Source organism: Opisthocomus hoazin, chromosome 10, assembly GCF_030867145.1.
Source record: "Opisthocomus hoazin isolate bOpiHoa1 chromosome 10, bOpiHoa1.hap1, whole genome shotgun sequence".
Lineage (NCBI taxonomy): Eukaryota > Metazoa > Chordata > Aves > Opisthocomiformes > Opisthocomidae > Opisthocomus > Opisthocomus hoazin.
The window spans coordinates 10,231,043-10,249,344 of record NC_134423.1 but is presented as its reverse complement, the minus strand read 5'-3'; the positions used below and the strand labels follow the sequence as shown (position 1 = coordinate 10,249,344).

General features: G+C 45.3%; 1 protein-coding gene across 7 annotated transcripts in view; it reads right to left on the bottom strand.

Moving 5' to 3' along the window:
• The window catches only part of USP3 (ubiquitin specific peptidase 3), an 84,502-nt gene that overhangs the window by 1,140 nt on the left and 65,060 nt on the right, over positions 1-18,302 (bottom strand). For all 7 annotated transcript variants that reach the window (XM_075431840.1, XM_075431837.1, XM_075431841.1 and 4 more), the window contains 11 exons: positions 15,883-15,966; positions 14,166-14,247; positions 10,374-10,456; positions 9,307-9,420; positions 8,530-8,643; positions 4,157-4,303; positions 2,126-2,232; positions 1,879-1,959; positions 995-1,113; positions 734-847; positions 551-618 (listed from right to left, as the gene is read on the bottom strand). In XM_075431840.1, the coding sequence (XP_075287955.1) occupies positions 551-618; positions 734-847; positions 995-1,113; positions 1,879-1,959; positions 2,126-2,232; positions 4,157-4,303; positions 8,530-8,643; positions 9,307-9,420; positions 10,374-10,456; positions 14,166-14,247; positions 15,883-15,966 (1,113 nt within the window). The remainder of the gene's footprint in view (positions 1-550; positions 619-733; positions 848-994; positions 1,114-1,878; positions 1,960-2,125; positions 2,233-4,156; positions 4,304-8,529; positions 8,644-9,306; positions 9,421-10,373; positions 10,457-14,165; positions 14,248-15,882; positions 15,967-18,302) is intronic.

Below are 18,302 nucleotides of genomic sequence, written 5' to 3'. Positions count from 1 at the left end.
CCGTTATCTGTTACCATTCAGGCATGAGCTAGAAAAAATTCACTGTGCTCTGCATTGAGAAACCTTCCCCATTTGCATCGAGAGAGACTCACAGAGTCTGAGCACAATCAGAAGCACTTACAGCACCACTAATCCCAGAATACCAAAAAGAAAAATGTTCCAAACATGCACATGTACCTTTCAAACTGAGTAAAAGAGGAAAAAATAGTTCTGCTTTCTACAAAGAATTCCAAAATGAGGCATTAACTCTGGAAGGCTCCTTGCTTCACACTCTGGTGCTTTAGGGCTTTCCCTTCCTGGAGGAACCAGGCAGTGTTCCTTCTGTCCCACGTGTGTGGTCATTACCCCACAGACTGCCAGTGGGCATTCCCAGAGATAACTCTATAGATCTGTCTGAAGCTAATTCAGCTTCGTTCCACCTAAGTTTATAAATTACTGCTTATTTCCACCAGTAAAAATACCGACATTCACTAGGGACAGAAAAACCTTAACTAAACCTTTGGGGGGGAGCAGGTCTCTGCCAAGCAGGCGGCTTACTCCATGTACTCACCCTGAACCATGATGCACCACAACAGCCACGAGGTCGTACAGGCAGCTTTCGGGGCCGCTGTTCTCGGGCTGCGGTTAAGACAACAGAAAACTCATCAGATCTCAATAGCACCTACTCCAATTTGTAATACAGACACATGTTATGGGAGAAACGTCTACAGAAAGTATCAGTGCGCCTTCATACCTCTAACAAGTAGCATTTCATGTCTAGGCCTCGTAAGGGAAACTCCACGTAAGTATCAACCTTGTTTCTCAGATATGCCGTCCAGTGAAATCGCTTCAAGTGTAAGCATAGCACCTACAGGAGTTAAACCCCAAACATTAGAGGAAGAGGCTGAGCTTAGTGCACCTGCCCCAGTCTCTGGGAGGTGCGGGTCTGCTAACGGTCCAGCTGTTACTTCCTTTGACATACTGTCACATGGTTACTTTCCATGCTTACACACACCTTTGGTAGTTTCTGAATCCAGAATTTTTTGGTGGACTTCTGTTTCTTTTTGCATTTGTGACACATATAGAGCTCTGTCTCATCAAGTTCTTCCAGGTCTGTAAAACTGCGAAGACAGTCTAAAAAAGAACAAGACAAAAAAAACAAAACACCTACACAAACCTGATTCAAGCTGACATCAAGTGGTGTCTGTAACATGAAATGCAACAAATACAGCCCTGCAGAGGTGGGACGCCTGTCTGCTGCAGTCACTGCAGTTCTTCTATACCATTGGGCACCAAGAAGTAATAGTGTGGTTTAATACAGTGACATATTGTAACACACAGCATTCCCTGTCCCTTAAAACACAGCTATGAGCAGTTCAAGAGAAAAAAAAAAAGGCATTCACAAAATCTCCATCTTTCAAACACAATTCCATCCAACTCTTCAAAAGAAATCAAATGACTTTCTAACAAAGAGTATTCAACTTTCAAAGGTGATTTTGGTTTAGGTACAAAGTGAACAGAGAAAATACTGAGGCTTTGATTAACATTCCACAGTTGGCAGCAAGTGTATTGACAAATACTGTAAAAATTGACATTCTTTAAAACAAGGTCAGTAACAGCACTACTGCTCAAATCTGCAGGATTGTATTTATGTTGTGTAAAAGCAGAACGCCCAAGAGCCATCCTTACTATGCACAAGGGGCACGTCCTGCGAAGCACAGAGTGACTGGGTAAAACCCCATGGAAATTAATTTGGCACCACAGAATCTTATAAAATTAGACAGCGTGTGGCACCAAGTCACAACCTAGGTGAAAGCCTGGCTCCTCTGAAACAGCTGCTCTGAAGAGTATTATATACTCTTAGTCCTGGTAATGATTTCGTTATCCAAGCGCTCTTACCTCGTAGTGTGCACATTGGTCCACTTTCTTGATTTTTAGTACGTTTATTTCTGAACTGATTTGGAATATCCAGTGAAAGGTCTAAAAAAAACAAAGATTGAAAAAAAATTTACGGCTGACTAAAACAATGCCTAATGTTTTCAGGCTGAAGCTCTGGTTCAGTCACGTGACAGCTAAACACATCAAGCTTCAGATTTGTTCTTCTGCCTTAAGTCACCCTGTGTTTTGAAAGCAAGAGGCACCTTACCTAGGAATGGGTCAAACTTTCTAGATTCAGTCCCGCATATTAGGCAGTTGACTTCATTTTGAAGGATGCCTCCAAAAATTGCTGTGACCACAGTAGACGCTCCATTTCTAGACAAACCACATCAGAGATGCAAAGTCAGTCAGAATACCTGAGCTTAATTTTCAATACCTGTTTTACACGTTTGCCACTTACACCTCGCCGCTACTAGGCAGAGCGGTTCTGTCCGTGTGTAACAAACAGTGGCCGAGGCCACCCACCGGGCATGCCTCTCACCCTAGAGCTGTACAGCGTAAGCATTCAGCTGCTATAAATACTTTTGCTTTATCTGGTACCTGAAGAAAGCGTGAATAGCATATGGCCTCAGCCGATGCTCCAAAATGTCAGTGTTGGAGGTATCCCAGCTGACTGCAGTGGAGAGCTGATGCTCCCAGGGGCACAGTAGTTTAACCCTGTAGCTAAGGCTGTTGCTGAAACAAAAATTCTTCCCTCTTAGGTAGGTTGAACATATTTTTGTTTTAATTCTATACCCTTTGTTACAAGTAATTTTGACTGCTTAAAGCGTATTTCTGCACTTCACTGCCAACGACCGCATAAGTTGCATTAAGATATGATAAACAATATGCATCATCATTCTCTATGCTTTCATTACTCTCTTAATATTTTAGCAGATGATGTACTCATTATCAAATAAAACCCCCCGCATTTTAAAAAGTTGTATCATTATACAACTTCTAAACTTGTACTAGTTTGTGCTTGCAGGTCTGACACCACAAGCCTGCAGAGCCCTACGTTCCTTACCTGCACTCCACCTACACCTGTACACTCAACTCCAACACTGCGCAAGGAGCAGCAGGAAATGGCTACCCAAGTGACCCGGCACTCACAGCGTATTTATGACTACACTGTAGGCATTTAAGTGTATGTGACCTTAATTTGCCCTCGACAGAAGGCAGCTTGCTCACCAGGCATTTGAACAGCCATTCTCAAGACAAGTTTACAGTAGGTATGTGAATGAAGCTGAAATTCTCCTTGGGTTTTGACGTTCAAAATGTTGATGTAACAAAATTGGTTTAGTTTTCAAATATACTTCAAGTCTCAGAACATTTTAGGATTCTTTTGTGGGATTTTTAAGCCTCAGCAAAGCAACATAAATGTAGTAAAGAGCACAGGCTGCACTCCAGGCTTTCCCCAGCCAAGCACCTGTAACAACCTGCATCTCCCAGACCTGCGTACTGTGGCCTGATGGGCACAGGAAGGGAAAACTCGCTCAGCTCTCACACGGGGAATCCAGGGACTTGGGGACCAAATGTGCAGGGCTGAACTGACTGAACATTCCTTCCTGAAGCAAGTGAAAATGTTTTGTCTCTGTGACAGTTTCAGCCTGAGAGAAAACACGCCTGGGACAGAATTCAGAACAACAGCATTTTGGGAAGTACAGAAAGAGGAGCGAAACACGTGGATTACCTCTGCTTCAAGACACACGGTAACATGAAAACCAAAACTACTAGGCCAAAAAAAAAAAAAGCAACAGCATTAGCTGTGTCAAGTGACATGCAAACACAGCAAGATCATCTGCAGGAAAAGTCACTTCAAACTGTAGCTGCATTGCTCACTGGCTAATCCAGTAGGTCTGCTAACAAACCTACAAATACCTGGCCATCTTTTTTGCTCCTGTATCATTCAGTCCATCTGTCACCGAAGGACGATGAGACTGCCTGAACAAAGAATTCCGTATGGGTATAGAACAGAAAATACAGAGTTCTTTTCTTTTTATTTCCGAATGATGAATAAATTAAAATCTGTTTACAACTTAGCCTGTGCGCTCGCTCACACCTACGAAAAACGCTGATCCCTTTTGAAAGGAAGCACGTCCCATAGGATGATAATCCTGCTGCCTTGTGATCTGTAACATTACAAAGGCACTACAGAGAACTAAAACAAGGAACCAGAACTGGAACTTTCAGATCCACCACACACAGATCCATACAAAGGCATCAGGGTTTTGAAGAAATTAAAAAAACCTCTTCTTACACACAACATTTGTTGCTTGCAGACAGACCAGAATTTTCTTGCAAAATGACTGAACGTGAAACACCGTTGAAGCCGCCCTGGAGTTCCAGGTGTAGATGGTCTAGCAGGTAACGCATGAACTCGTGGGCATCTTGTTGCTGGTATCCCCTTAAGAGAAAAGGAAACAACAGCAACAAAATCACCAAACATACTGGTTGCTTTAGTGCAGACACACAGAGAGCACCAGGGCCACAGGAAAGAGCCTTTGCTTGTTTAACACTACTGAGCAGGCTTTACAGAGACACAGATATTTTGTCCCAAAACAGTCTTTCAAGAAGCCCTTGAAATGTACAGCTACGCCGTGACAAACTACGTGATTTTGATTTTGGGCCTCTCTCGGCAGGACTCTTTTTTTAGGATGTAGAAACATTTAAGATAGGAAGAGACCTTTTAGAATAAAACGAGGAGCAGCAGAGACGTAACATTTGCTCAGTAATGTATTTGGTTAATGCGAATTGGCCGCACCAAAGTCAGTCTGTGCTAGTAACATCCTAGGACCCATATACATGTTAATTCAAAATACACAATGGTAGCAGTGACTTCCCCTCACTCACGCAAAGCATTTCTCCTTTTTCTTTGTTACTGACTGTATTTGATTAGTACCTCCACAACTGTTAGGTATCAGGTTCACTGACTGACACTATTCATCCCTACTTTGAAACTACTACAAATTACGGACCCTATATTGACGTCTCAAACCTGGTAAGATTCAAAAGACAACACGAAACATGCTGTTCACGTGGGAATCGGAGTGCGGCTTTCTGCGGCATTCAGCCACTGATCCCACTCACTTTGGCAGTTCCAGGTGTTTGCTTGCCTGTTTGCTCCCCTCCCCACCAAAGCCAGGATTTAATCTTTGGGTTTGTCTTCTACATGCATCCTTCAGCAACAATACGAAGTCTGAAACAATTAGGATGAAAGAGCAATTTCTTCCCTCTTCTAGGGCAAGATCTGCAGCCACGCTCAGAACTGCACACCTTCCCTGCACAGCCCACAGCCCGTTTGCAGGGAGAGGAAGGTCATGGTGGGGTACCCAGAGCACCTCTCGAGCATTTGCATTTGGCAGGAGAGGGCTCCAGTCACAGACAGGGCATGCCATCAGCAGCAATGCTGCTCAAAGCATCGCCATTATTATTTCACCACTAACAAACCTCCTCGAAGGACATAGAGAAGCCATCAGGGTAAAATATGCCTCCAAAGTTATTTAAGCTAAATCATGCATCAAATTTAACAAACAACTGCTGTTCATTTGCCGTAAGTTGTATACCGAGATGAAGTCAGAAAGCATACGCAGTGGAACAGTGAAAGCTTTGTGCAATGCTGACATAATTATGTGCAAGTCTTTGTAGGCCTCATTACAAAAATCCCTACATAGCAGAGTTGGCTTTCCCTCTTCCTCTTGTCCATTCTTTTCAGCTGCTTTATCACGCCTCCCCTGCCCCTTCTCCTCCTCACTGTTCCACATTAGGATCAGCAGCAACTGTCACACAGGAATGTCAGGGAGAGAACAACAGAGACGTTTTTGGTGTTACTGCTCAGGGGAAGGAAAATGTCTGTAAGACTTATGGCACAGCACCCAGAGCTGGGGAGAAAAGAGAACAGGCTCGGTGCAACACAAGTATGCAATGTGAGGCTGATGTGCTTAGTGAAGGACACAAGTACGTCCTACAAAAGCTAGGAGGTAACAAAAGCAAAACTAAATAAAGCCTTTTCATCCTGTAGAATTACAATAATGTTTTCTTCCAAACTAGCAGCTTTAAAAGAAATCACCGGGTGTGCATGTAGATCTTGCAGCACCCCGAAAAGCATCAGCAGCACTGCCTCCCTTTTACGACAGAGAAACTGGCAGACAGCAACTCTGCTGCATTTCAACAGGCTGCGCTTCCTGTCCAGCCAAAACCAGGGCTTGCTCTCCCAAAGCTGCAAAATAATGGCTATGAAACAAGGCAGCCAAGCAAACTCAGCTTCAAAGCTGCACGTTAACTGTGCAGACTGTAGGGTAATTTGGAAGCTGCTGAGGTAACACAGGATTTGCTTAGTTCACTGAACACAGATATCTTCAATTTAATAAACATAGAGGCAATCACAATAAACAGCAGAAGATGAAATTTATGGGATGTCTTTTCTCCAGACACCTTTTCCACATTAAATGCCTCATAAGAGCTGTGAAGTGCATGGCACCCTCGCTCTGCAACAGATTTGATGAAATAACCTTTGGAATCATTCCACGCTGTTGGCTGTGCTCCTGGTGCACATGTTTATACTTGCATACAAATATGTTAATTATAGATGAAAGAGTCTTTGGATTTGTTGAAAAGCATAAGTATAGATACAGATCTTTAAAAGAACAGGATGATAGGGATGATGCACTGTTTAAAATAAACGATGATCTAAAAGCCTGTCAGCAAAAAGCGTAGTTTCTTTGATAGTCAGCTTGTGCAATAGAACTGACCTCCGTCCACCTCAAGCGATTCAATTCAAGCCCACCTCTGATCTTTCTTTTCCTACCGGATATAGACAGGAGCAATTACTAGGGAAATGGAGCATACTATTTATACAGCAGTAAATCCGCAAAATACACATCCTGCAACTCAGCATGAGGCTACAGAGCTATCTCGGCACACAGCAGAGTGACAGCAGCAGACTTGGTCCAGCAGTCAAGGAGCGGGGCTTCCACGGCAGCACGAGAGCCCCAAAGCACTCCGCTGTGCTCACGGTGACTATACATTGTGCTCTCTGCTCCCCGTACACACTACGAGGCAGAGGGCCCCAGAGTGCACCAGCAGCAGCTTTCTCTGTGCCCTACAGGAAGAACAGCACTTGCAACCCTTGGGGGCAGGCACCATGTGCTGAAAAACAACTGAAACCCTCTTGGGCTAACACAATTAAACTCCGCTTCCGATCACGTTTCCTCCCCCGGCCCCATCACTTCAGGCTTCCTAAGCACAAGCCAAAGTGGCCAGTTTGCTCTGAACGGGCTGCTGGCTCCAGCCTTCTTCCACGTGCGTGTCCCTCCACCTCCTCCTCCCAATCTCACAAGCAGCGCACACAGCAGAACTGGACTTGCAGCACCATTAGCTTTTGCAAGGTACAATTAAGCGCCCAACAAACTCAAATTTTCTCCCTGGATCATGTGGGAGCAGGGATCTGCCAAGCAGCTGACACTGTTCTCCATGTGATTTAATGAGTTCTAGTATCGGTTCATCATGGACATGTTCCCAGCTACCTGGGAATAAAAAGGGGAGAGGGAAAACCCCAACAAACAGCACTTTTTCTTTTAAAAGCTGTGATAGAACCCACAGTGCTGAAAATTTGCTTGAGGAACTTTTAATGAACTGGTTTCTCACTTCATCTACAAGTGAGATGAACAAGAATTACAGTGAAGGCTGTAATGGGGAAACTGGTCAAGGAATTACGGACGATGTTCACTTGCCTGTTAACGTTTTGGTCGCTGCTTGCAACTACTGCTATTAAACTTCCTTGATTCTCATAAGCCAAGAGAAACACATTTGGCAGTGTGGAGAACAGAATGAATAGATTGGTGTTACTCGGGTTACTCTCTGGGGAGATGTGTTCACAGCATCTTTTCAGCACTGCTGGAGATGTAACAGGTAACAGAACATCTTTACTACCTGAGAACACAGAGCAACTTACCTTCATCACAACATATCCTAATAGGTTTCAGTGCTCCTTTGAAAGAGGTTCAGAGGCCAGGACAGAGAGACCTTGGAGAGGAACAACACTTCTATTTACTTGGGTAACCTTCTTTTCCCCCTTTCTTTTTATCGTCTGTTTTGTCAGTGCAGGCACAAAACGCCTATCATACGCAAGATTTTTTTCTTCTAGCTCTCACTTCACGTCCAGCTGGTGACTACAGTATTTTGTGAGAATCAAGGAAGTTTCAGCCAGTATGTTTGCATCTAGGCCTGGAGGTGCTGCACCTTTTTTAATCTGACTACATCACTTTCTTACTGCAGCCAAGCTTGGGTTCCGTCAACACCATGCACTTGGCGCTCATCTACCAGTCATTATCTTGATCCTACTGCCCTTTCGAGCACTGGCTCAAAGGTACCACCCCTACTGTTCTAGTATTTGAAATGTTTATCCTCTCTGACACTGCTACATGGAGCATGTGGTAGAAGGGCAGGGGGAAAAAAAGCGCAACCAACAAACACAAAACTGTCAATCGCAGTGAAGACCCTTTTCCAAGCGTATCTGTGGGATTATGGGAAAGCTGCACGGAGCACATCCCGCTGATTTCGCAAATGTTAGAGTAGGACACCAGCAATACAAGGTCACAATCAAGAATGTTGTTCTTATTCTACAAAACTTACCTGAAATTTGGCATGATTTTCCAAACAACGTAAAATAAAGACTCTGGACTAAACGCAGTTTGATTTCCTTGCCATAAAGCACAGAGTGTCTTTCGGAATTCTTCCACCAATGAACTGGAAAGAAAGTAAAAGCTGGTGATTAATATGGGTTTGTGTTACGACTCTTAGAGGTTTACTAGCTCAATGGTACAAATATCAGACATTACTCTGGGCAAATATCCTTTCCTTCAAAGGTTCTATGTCCAAAATCCCACCCGTAATGCTGGAGAGAGACACGGGTTAGGAAGACGACATTTCAGATGTTGAGGGCTCACCTGGCAATCTATCCACCTTTTGCCATTTTACTGTAGGCTCCACAAACATCGTCCCTTTAACACCTGCTCAGACAAGCTACAGACTGCGAATCTCTTACTCTGATTTTTTTACACATGTTCACTTGCAGACACATCCCCGTGACGGTATTTCAGCTGTACTTAACTAACGTAATGTCTGCAGTACATACAACTAGCACTTCTTCACCTTACTGTAAATGCAGTTACACTCCAGCGCTTTCTGCTGCTTCCGACTGCTTCCCCCTGCAGCACCGCACCCACGTAAGCAAACAGTAAGCAAGTGACAGTTTTCTTTTTGTATAGCCAACTGTTTTCTCTACAACTCTTTCCCCCCATGGATCATTTTTCTACAATTCTGCAACACGGAAAGCGTGTAGTGGCTCTGCTACCCCAGCACGTGCTGTTTTCTGTGCAGTTGAGTGCTAACAAGGAACACGCCGCTTACACATTGTTATCCCCCTGGCTCCTGGTATGGTAAGTCCGCCTGCCTGCTGTCTTCCCATTCCTCAGCTCCACAGCAGGCAGCTCTTTGAAGTAACAGCAAAACTGTTGAATGTTACTATGAAAAAAGGAAAAATGAATGAAATCCTTAAAGGGCAGAGAACAAAGAGAATACTATGCATGTCCCTTCCAACCCAAAGCATTCTATGATTCTATTCTATGTGCCATGTATTCTGGAGCCTGTTCTTCGTGTAAACACAACTCCATGCAGTGACAGAGGACGGCAATCACAAACAGCTGAAGACACAAGAACTACTGTAGCAGATACACATCTGTAAATGACCAAGCAGATCTGCAAGCATCATCATCACCCCAAGTACCTGAAATCATTAAATTCAGGCGCTGCTTTGACTAAGAGATACCTCTGTCTGTCATGGCATCAGAGGCATTCTGTAAGAAGGCAGGCTGCATCTGCTGAGGAGGTTAACTCCATGCCTACCAGCACCTACCCATCCTAACCTCTGCCACCACAGCCCCAGTAATGGAACAGAAGCAGCACGTGCCTCAGCTCCTGCCAGCGAACTCTGAATGACAGAAAAGAAAACGGAGACCAATTAGTCCCGCTATATAGCCCGACTCGCATCTCTCAGTGAAGCAGGCAAATTCGGAAACCCAAAAGGGTAATTAAAGGGCAGTGGTGGTCTTGGCAGCCATGAAACGAGGTCTAACATCTCGGCGCTGCAGAAGCTGTTGTCCTACCCGCTTCCACCAGACCCCATCCCTCAAAGCGCTGTCTCTGCTTTCACAGCAGCCACAAGCACCAACGCCTTTCAACACCCTTGGCAATGACCGGGCATTCTCCCTCTCCGGTGAGGATGCAGCGGGCTTCCTCCAAGTGCTGTGTTGCAGGGAGTCCCTCACACTGTGGAACATAACCTTACGACACTCGCAGACACCCACTCCTGTAAACCCAGGGTCCCTTCCGTACAGCGGTAGCTTGCCAAATTCCCTTGCCTAAGGCTGCAGCACACAGCCACTCGCAGAGAGGTGCAGGGAAAGCCTCGGAGGTACCTAAGCGACTGCAGGATTGCGTTCATGAAACATGTATTCCCAAGATTCCGAAGGCCTGTGGCACAGAGGGCAGTGGTGCTTCCCTGGAAATGAGAACGGTGAAGTTAAAGACAGACTTACCATTGCTGCCCCACTTTCTCCCCACAGAACTGTTACTGTTACATCAGCACAGACTTAAACAATACCAAAGCGCACTGTCTGAAAAGTGCACTTTCACAGCCAAAGCGACCACCTCACCAACTCAAACTGCCCTGAAGCTCCATCTCGACACGAAACCTGTTACTTACTCTGCCCTGTCAACAGCAAACTATACTACACCTTTTCCTGTGCAAATAAATCTAGAATAGGACAACACAGTGTTAATCATAGGCTTTTACTGCAAAGTGTTTGTGTATATCTGTTAAAAATTCACACGCCAACAATATTCAGTGAGAACTAGACAGCAGTTTCCCTAAAGTGCCTTTGAAAAATGAAAACAGCAGTCCTCATCTGCCTAGTGCCATGTCTAACACGCAGAGCGTGGCAGCCTGCAGATCGTTTTTAAGTCACCAGTACTAGCCTGCTGTCTTGGGTCAGGTTTTGCGGTGGCCAGGAGGGTTTTTGAAAGACAGACAACAGCATTTATTTAGGAAAGGAATAGTCAAGTTAGACTGTGCAGAGAAAAAGCAATGTGTTGACTGAAGGGAAGCAAAACATACACCATTTACAGTCTCGGAGTTTCAACAGGTTAGAGCAACGCTACCCACACCTGAGCTTGCTTTCTGCCACGTAATCACAGAATCACAGAATAGTAGGGGTTGGAAGGGACCTCTGTGGGTCATCTAGTCCAACCCTCCTGCCGAAGCAGGGTCACCTACAGCAGGCTGCACAGGACCCCGTCCAGGCGGGTCTTGAACATCTCCAGAGAAGGAGACTCCACAACCTCCCTGGGCAGCCTGTTCCAGTGCTCCGTCACCCTCAGAGGGAAGAAATTCCTCCTCATGTTCAGACGGAACTTCCTGTGCCTCAGTTTGTGCCCATTGCCCCTTGTCCTGTCACTGGGCACCACTGAAAAGAGCTTGTCCCCATCCTCCTGACACCCACCCTTCAGATATTTGTAGGCATTTATAAGGTCCCCTCGCAGCCTTCTCTTCTTCAGGCTGAACAAGCCCAGTTCCCTCAACCTCTCCTCGTAGGGGAGATGCTCCAGTCCCCTCACCATCCTTGTAGCCCTCCGCTGGACTCTCTCAAGTAGCTCTTCATCTTTCTTGAACTGGGGAGCCCAGAACTGGACACAGTACTCCAGATGAGGCCTCACCAGGGCAGTGTAGAGGGGAAGGAGAACCTCCCTTGTCCTGCTGGCCACACTCTTCTTGATGCACCCCAGGATCCCATTGGCTTTCTTGGCAGCCAGGGCACACTGCTGGCTCATGGTTAACCTGTCGTCCACCAGGACACCCAGGTCCCTCTCCGCAGAGCTGCTCTCCAGCAGGTCCGCCCCAAGCCTGTACTGGTGCATGAGGTTGTTCCTCCCCAGGTGCAGGACCCTGCACTTGCCCTTGTTGAACCTCATCAGGTTCCTCTCTGCCCAGCTTTCCAGCCTATCCAGGTCACGCTGAATGGCAGCACAGCCTTCTGGTGTATCTACCACTCCTCCCAGCTTGGTGTCGTCAGCAAACTTGCTGAGGGTACATTCTAACTCTTCATCCAGGTCGTTGATGAAGAAGTTAAACAAGACTGGGCCCAGTACTGACCCCTGGGGGACACCACTTGTCACCAGCCTCCAACTAGACTCAGCGCCGCTGATGACAACCCTCTGAGTTCTGCCATTCAGCCAGTTCTCAATCCACCTCACCGACCACTCATCCAGCCCACACTTCCTCAGCTTCCCTAGGAGGATATCATGGGAGACTGTGTCGAAAGCCTTGCTGAAGTCAAGGTCAGCAGGGTGAATCTTCAGGGTGGGCTGGGAGGAGAGGGAAGAGAAATGTGGACAGTGCTGCATTTATGATTTCTAGAATTCACAGCACTGGGACACATTCCATTGTCTACAAAATACCACATCAAAAGTTCATCGAACTTCTAAGCATTCTTCATTGTTCTAACAGAATTTAAAAGCTAGCCTGTCTTTCAGCAGCAGTGTCCCAAAATGAACATACTACTTGACACCAAGACTGCACGCAAACCTAGGTTACCAAAGCGTTCCAGTAAAACTTTTTTTCCTCCCCAAATCTACCACAAACATCATCCCTAGTGAAGAACTAACGACAGCAGCATATTTGCATATATCCAGTTAAAAAAAAAAAGAAGTATTATTTACATAAGCAATTTATCAGTTCATTACAAATTGTTTAAAGACAGACCTGTTTTCCAATAAAGGAAGAAAACTTTTGAAGTACAAACGCCACAGTGTCCTTAGCACACTCTTTTCCCGCTCTTGCCCAGGGTGAGACAGCAGGGCATTAACACAAACAGCAGTGCCCTGTCTTTTCTCCATAAGGATCCCATGTGCCAACACCACAAAGATCATCTGTTGCCACGGGCAATACTCAAGCGTTAATCAAACTGAGAAAACAGCACAGACGCAGAAGAATAAAAGCAGCATTAAGTTCATGCTTTCTAATTCTGCATTCTCTGTATCTACATGATGCCTAGAATGTTTCTTCTGGTTTTCACTGGCTTTGAGTTTTCCAGACAATGACGCCACGTGTTGCCATAGCAAAGGAAACCCCACTATTTCTCCCAGGCTTCCTCAATCACCCCCAGACTGGGACAGTCCATGAAGCACACGCAGCCCATTCAGATGGCCCTACACTGACTGCAGATAGCGCATTTTAAAAGTAACGAAATCCTTACAGACTTTGCAAAACAGCAACTGACTGCTCTGCTCCTACCCTCTTATTTCCATTCACACCCCTCTAACGAACAACCTCTCGCTGTGCTCAGGTAACGGCTCCTCGTAGCTGAGGACAGCTATTGCTTCAGCTCCCTGTGACGACGCGGCGGCCCTTCAGCCTCAAGCACCAGCAGCTCTGCCCTGGCCAGGGGTGAAAGTGAAGCAGCTACATACAGCTAGGTCAGTGTCTCCCCTCTCCCGCCCTCAAATCTGGCAGAAATTAGGCAGATCAGAAACTCCCTCAACCCACACCATGGAAAACAGAGACATCTGGGTTGGAGCATTCTTTTTCTGGAACAAACTATGCAGCCTTCAGATATCTAGCAAGGGCTGGAGCATCCTCTCCTGGGTGCTGTTCTGCAGATGGGAAGTTAAAATAACAGGGAGATCAGAGATGAGAAGAGCTTTCATAGTCCACAGTTCCTTCTGAAAGCAAGTTTTACTAAGTTCTTTTAAAAGTTTGTTAAAATTTTTTACTTTTTCCTACCAATGACTCTCTTATCCACCTAGAAAAAGATGGTGCACATGCTTCTCTGCCTTCTGCACTGTAAAAATGACAAACAACCCTCGCCTGCTCAGAAAATCTTCTGTCTAGCCCTGTTTTAATCCCAACGGGCACAATTTCGCTGATCCCACCACGCTCAAACCGTCCTGAAGCGCCCTCTCGGCATGAAACCCTTCTCAGGCACGGGGAAGCTCAAAGGCCAGGTCAACAGAAACACAGCAGAGTATAAAACATTCTTTTGTGAGACTTTTATGACTCTTGTAGGTGGGGGGGTCAGGAGATGAGAAAGACAAAGAGCACCAAGCAGAACCTGAGTAACCAACTGTAAGTACTTCAAGTCTAGGCCAACTATAAGCACCAAGAGGTTTAGAAAAACCCCTTACGCTCCCTGTACTGGATCCGTCATACTTACATTTACTTTTAATAACTTGCTGTTCAGAGATGAGTTTTCCAATAGTTTTCTCTTCCTATGTCTGTCTGATGTAAAGGCTGAACTGTTGGAAAGTAATGAAAAGAGGTTACTTAATATAAAAACAAAATACTGTGTGAAATGGACAAAAGTTAATCATCCCTGTATTTAATGCGGTGAGGACCTTTGCCATCAGTTGTCATTAAGACAGTTACTGACAGCAAAGAGCTTCCTGATCGCCACATGTGTTTCCAGTCTTAAAACAGACCGCATCTCCCTCGAAGTACACCGGCACATCCTATTTTCAACACTCATGCCCAAGGGTAACTGCTTTCAGTTATGCATGCTACAGTACGCACCCCAAGGAGTGGCCTCGGTAGCATGCTACTTTTCATCAGAAATATTGATCTTTTTCCTTAATCAAAGGAATGCTTCATACAGAATTTTCCATAACATCATAACATACTTCTGTCAGAAGAACCAGCCAAGCCTTTAGAAAGACATCTTCAACAAATCAGAACAAAGTTATCAAAAAATCAAGAACATCTTGAGTGCTAGCACTTCTGTCTCGTAGCTGACTTCTCTTACTTAAATAAAAATACATGAGGTTGTAACATTTGTGTGATACTAATACAAAGTTATAACAACAATTAGTTATTCTTTTCCACATCACTGGAAATTACTGGCCCCTCAATTCTACCAGTTTATGGCTTCTCTCTAATTTAATACCAAACCATAACTTCTTCCAGATTTTTTTTTTTTCATTCAAAAACTCATTACACACAGCGGAAGCCTCCATGGTACCATTTACCTCCCGAGGAGCTAACTCTCCTCGACATTTCCGAAATACTCACATGCACTTCTCATTATGCTTAAACATCTTTACGTCTCATTACATACCCGAGAAACCCATCAAAAAGACAATGGAAATAATGAAAGTGTTCCTATTACCACCATGGTAAGTGACACACTTAACGCGGGGAGGATCCAGAGACTTCCCAAAATCACAGCACTTCCTTAGCAGGAGGCCTGTTTGAACTCTGGGACACTCCAACGTCTTTGGAAGCACTGTATGCACACCTACTTCCGCTTAGTATCATACAAGACATCCCAGCAAACTGTGACAAGACTGTTTGCTCTCTAGCTCTGGCCACAGCATCTGCATCACAAAGGTTTTAGTATTATTGGCTTTTCAGTGGAACGGCGCCAGATAAAGGCAGAGGAAAAACACATCTCTTCTGTACAATTCCAAATTCATAAGCCTTCTGAATCTTTCTGTTAGGAAATCAAACTATGCAATTAATATGAAGACTACTTCCACCTGCATTTTTGCCTCAATTTCTCTGCTCCAGAAACTTCTTCTGGTTTTGACAAAACTATAGATTGTGTTCTGGAAATTCCCTCCCATTTATATGAAAAAAAGACAGTGATTATTAGCTAGGCAGCAAGAAAGATAATTGATATCTGAATTCCTGTATCACCACACACTGCTCCTACCAGATCTACCGTATAAGAACCAAAACACATGAGATCAGCCAAATCCATTCATTCTGCACCTCTGCTTCTCAGTGATGAAAAGGGTATTTAAATATACACAGTATCACACACAAAGAAGGACCAAAATAGATATATTCAACATGTAATACTTGTTGAATACTACTTCAATGATGCAATATTGCAAGTCCACCCAAGGCAGTCCGGATGGAAACAAACAACTTACTTTTCCAAGTTCTGTAGGTGCTCTCTGACCTTCTGTACCAGGCCCAGCTTGGTATCATTGACTACAAAATCATCACAGCGATAACTGCAAGAAAAACATTGATCAGAATGTGCAAAGGATTTCAGCGAAGTCCTGCAGAACAGTCATGCCAGCCTACATGTGGGAAGCACTGAAGGGATTCAGTGGAAGATAACAAGGAGAGCAGGGGAGCACAACACCTACACACTGAGCCTGGTTCCGTCTGAAAACTACTCCAGAGCAAGAGCAGGTACAGGCACTACCTTACTACATGGTTTTGCTTCTAGCTCAGCTCTTTATTAGCAATCAGAAGCATGACGTACTGCTTGTCCCAATGCGGAATTCCAGTTCCACAAAAATTCAAACATAAGGTGTAATAAGAAGCAGCATTAGCAGACAATCCATAGAAGATTTATCAGAAAAGATCAACTGACATCAGGTAAACAGAATACCACTTTTTTATTAATGTACAGCATAAATTTATTTATTGTAATACCGTAAAGCTATCATTAAAGCCTGAGGTGCTGAACAGATACACACACAACGTAAAAGTTTATGTTACGCAAAAAAGACCAGAGGAGATGCACTAAGAGACAACGTGGTTTGTCCAAAGAAGTCTGTGCCAACTCACACCTCCTGCTTTAACCACAGGAACCACTCAAGTCTTGTATAGTTTTTACATATACAGAAACGCTGATAAAACTTCAGCTAGTATTTTGTGCTTTTGCAGGGTAAGTGTGCAAAAGGAAGTAACTGCACTGAAAAAGAGAGAGAAGCTGATCCCCCCATTGCCTCAAAGCAAATGTGAAGCCAAATCCAAGTTGCCTCTCAGCCAAAGCAAGGGCTACAAAAGTCTACAATCCTGTAATGTTCTACAAAGACCTCACATTTCCCAAGAAGCAATGATGTTCGTTATAACTTCATACACAAACTGTGGCCTTGTAACGCTCCACACACTGCACAACGGCAAAGGTTACAGATCATTTCTAAAGGGGAGGAACAGGGTCTTTCAGGGAATGTTGAAAAAACCCCGCACCTTATTTCACTGTTTTGCTGAGTACATGTAAATCCACAGTGCACAGGTCGATGTGAAGAAATGAAAGGACAGAGTAGCAAAGAAAACTGGCACAAGGAGGACACTGTCATAAGATAGCATTCCTTCTGCTGCTTTGCTGCATTTTAGACCCCTTGCACTTCTTGACCTCACAAAAAAAGGGGGAACAGAGGTCCCAGAGTGATGTGGACCCTCTTATCAATGCCCTTCCTCCCACTTGTGAAGGAAAGACAATGCCTGCCTACAGGGGTGGGGCAGCAGCAAGGGGAGAGGACAGCAGGACAGAAATCCCTTAAAAGGGAGGAGCACAAATGGTGCACCCAGCGAGGAAGCCCAGCCCCGCAGCCCCCCAGCTGCACGTCGGGAAGCCAGGCCCTCTGCACAGCCTCCTCCAGCCTCTCGAGGTGTTAGCCCAGAGCTCGCTCAAGAACTAGGTAACCCGGGCTCTGGCGCGAGAAACAGGGAGGTAAGAGCAGACTTCACATCACCTGCAGCGGCTCTTACGAGAGCGCCACGGCAGGGAGGAGCAGAGACTGGCCACAGCTGCCCCCACGTCCCGCAGAGGTAACTCGGCTCTGAGCGGTGTTTGCCAGCCCCGTGCTCGCCGGGAGGCATCGAACTGCAGCTTCAAACGCTGGCAGGCAGCCCAACGCTTCTGGTGAAGAAAACTAACTTACTTTGGATATGTTTAGTATCAGAATGGTAGCTATTTATCTCCTTTCCCTCTGGCACAGGACTGAGTCAAATGCGAAATACATCCTCATCGTCTCAGGCTCCGCACTAACGAAGCTATAGACTTCAGGCAGAACTGGAATTTACAGCATTCTCTGTTGCATAAACCTGCAACGCAGTTCCAAGGTAATGGTATTGCGAGTGTTAATTCAAACACCGAGCTGCTGAAGAGACTACTGAGCTGAGAAAGGCCCTTGCCACCAGGAGGGGTCTGCAAGACCAGTCTGTCCAGGATCTTTGCCGATTTTTGCCTCCGAGAAGAGAAATTAATATGACTCTCAAGATTTCCAAACACTGAACACAGCCGTTAATTTCTTGATCTCACGTAAGTATCCGTATGACAGCTATTGCCAGTAACAGACATTTTTTTTCCCCGAAGATTGCCACAGACCAGTTAGTTCGGGGGCGGGGGGGAAGTCTGTAAATGTGCTTATTTTTCAGCCACGTTCTAAGGAGTCCTATTCAGCTTTCTGAGCCACCTACCGTTCCCTCACAAAGTGTTCCTGCATTTGCTCCTCAAGGACAACGCTGGAGCAAACCAGCCCGCTCAGCTCTGGCGAGCGGTAAGTACGGTGCTGGTGGGTACGGCCCAGTCCGACTCCTCCTCAGCACCCAG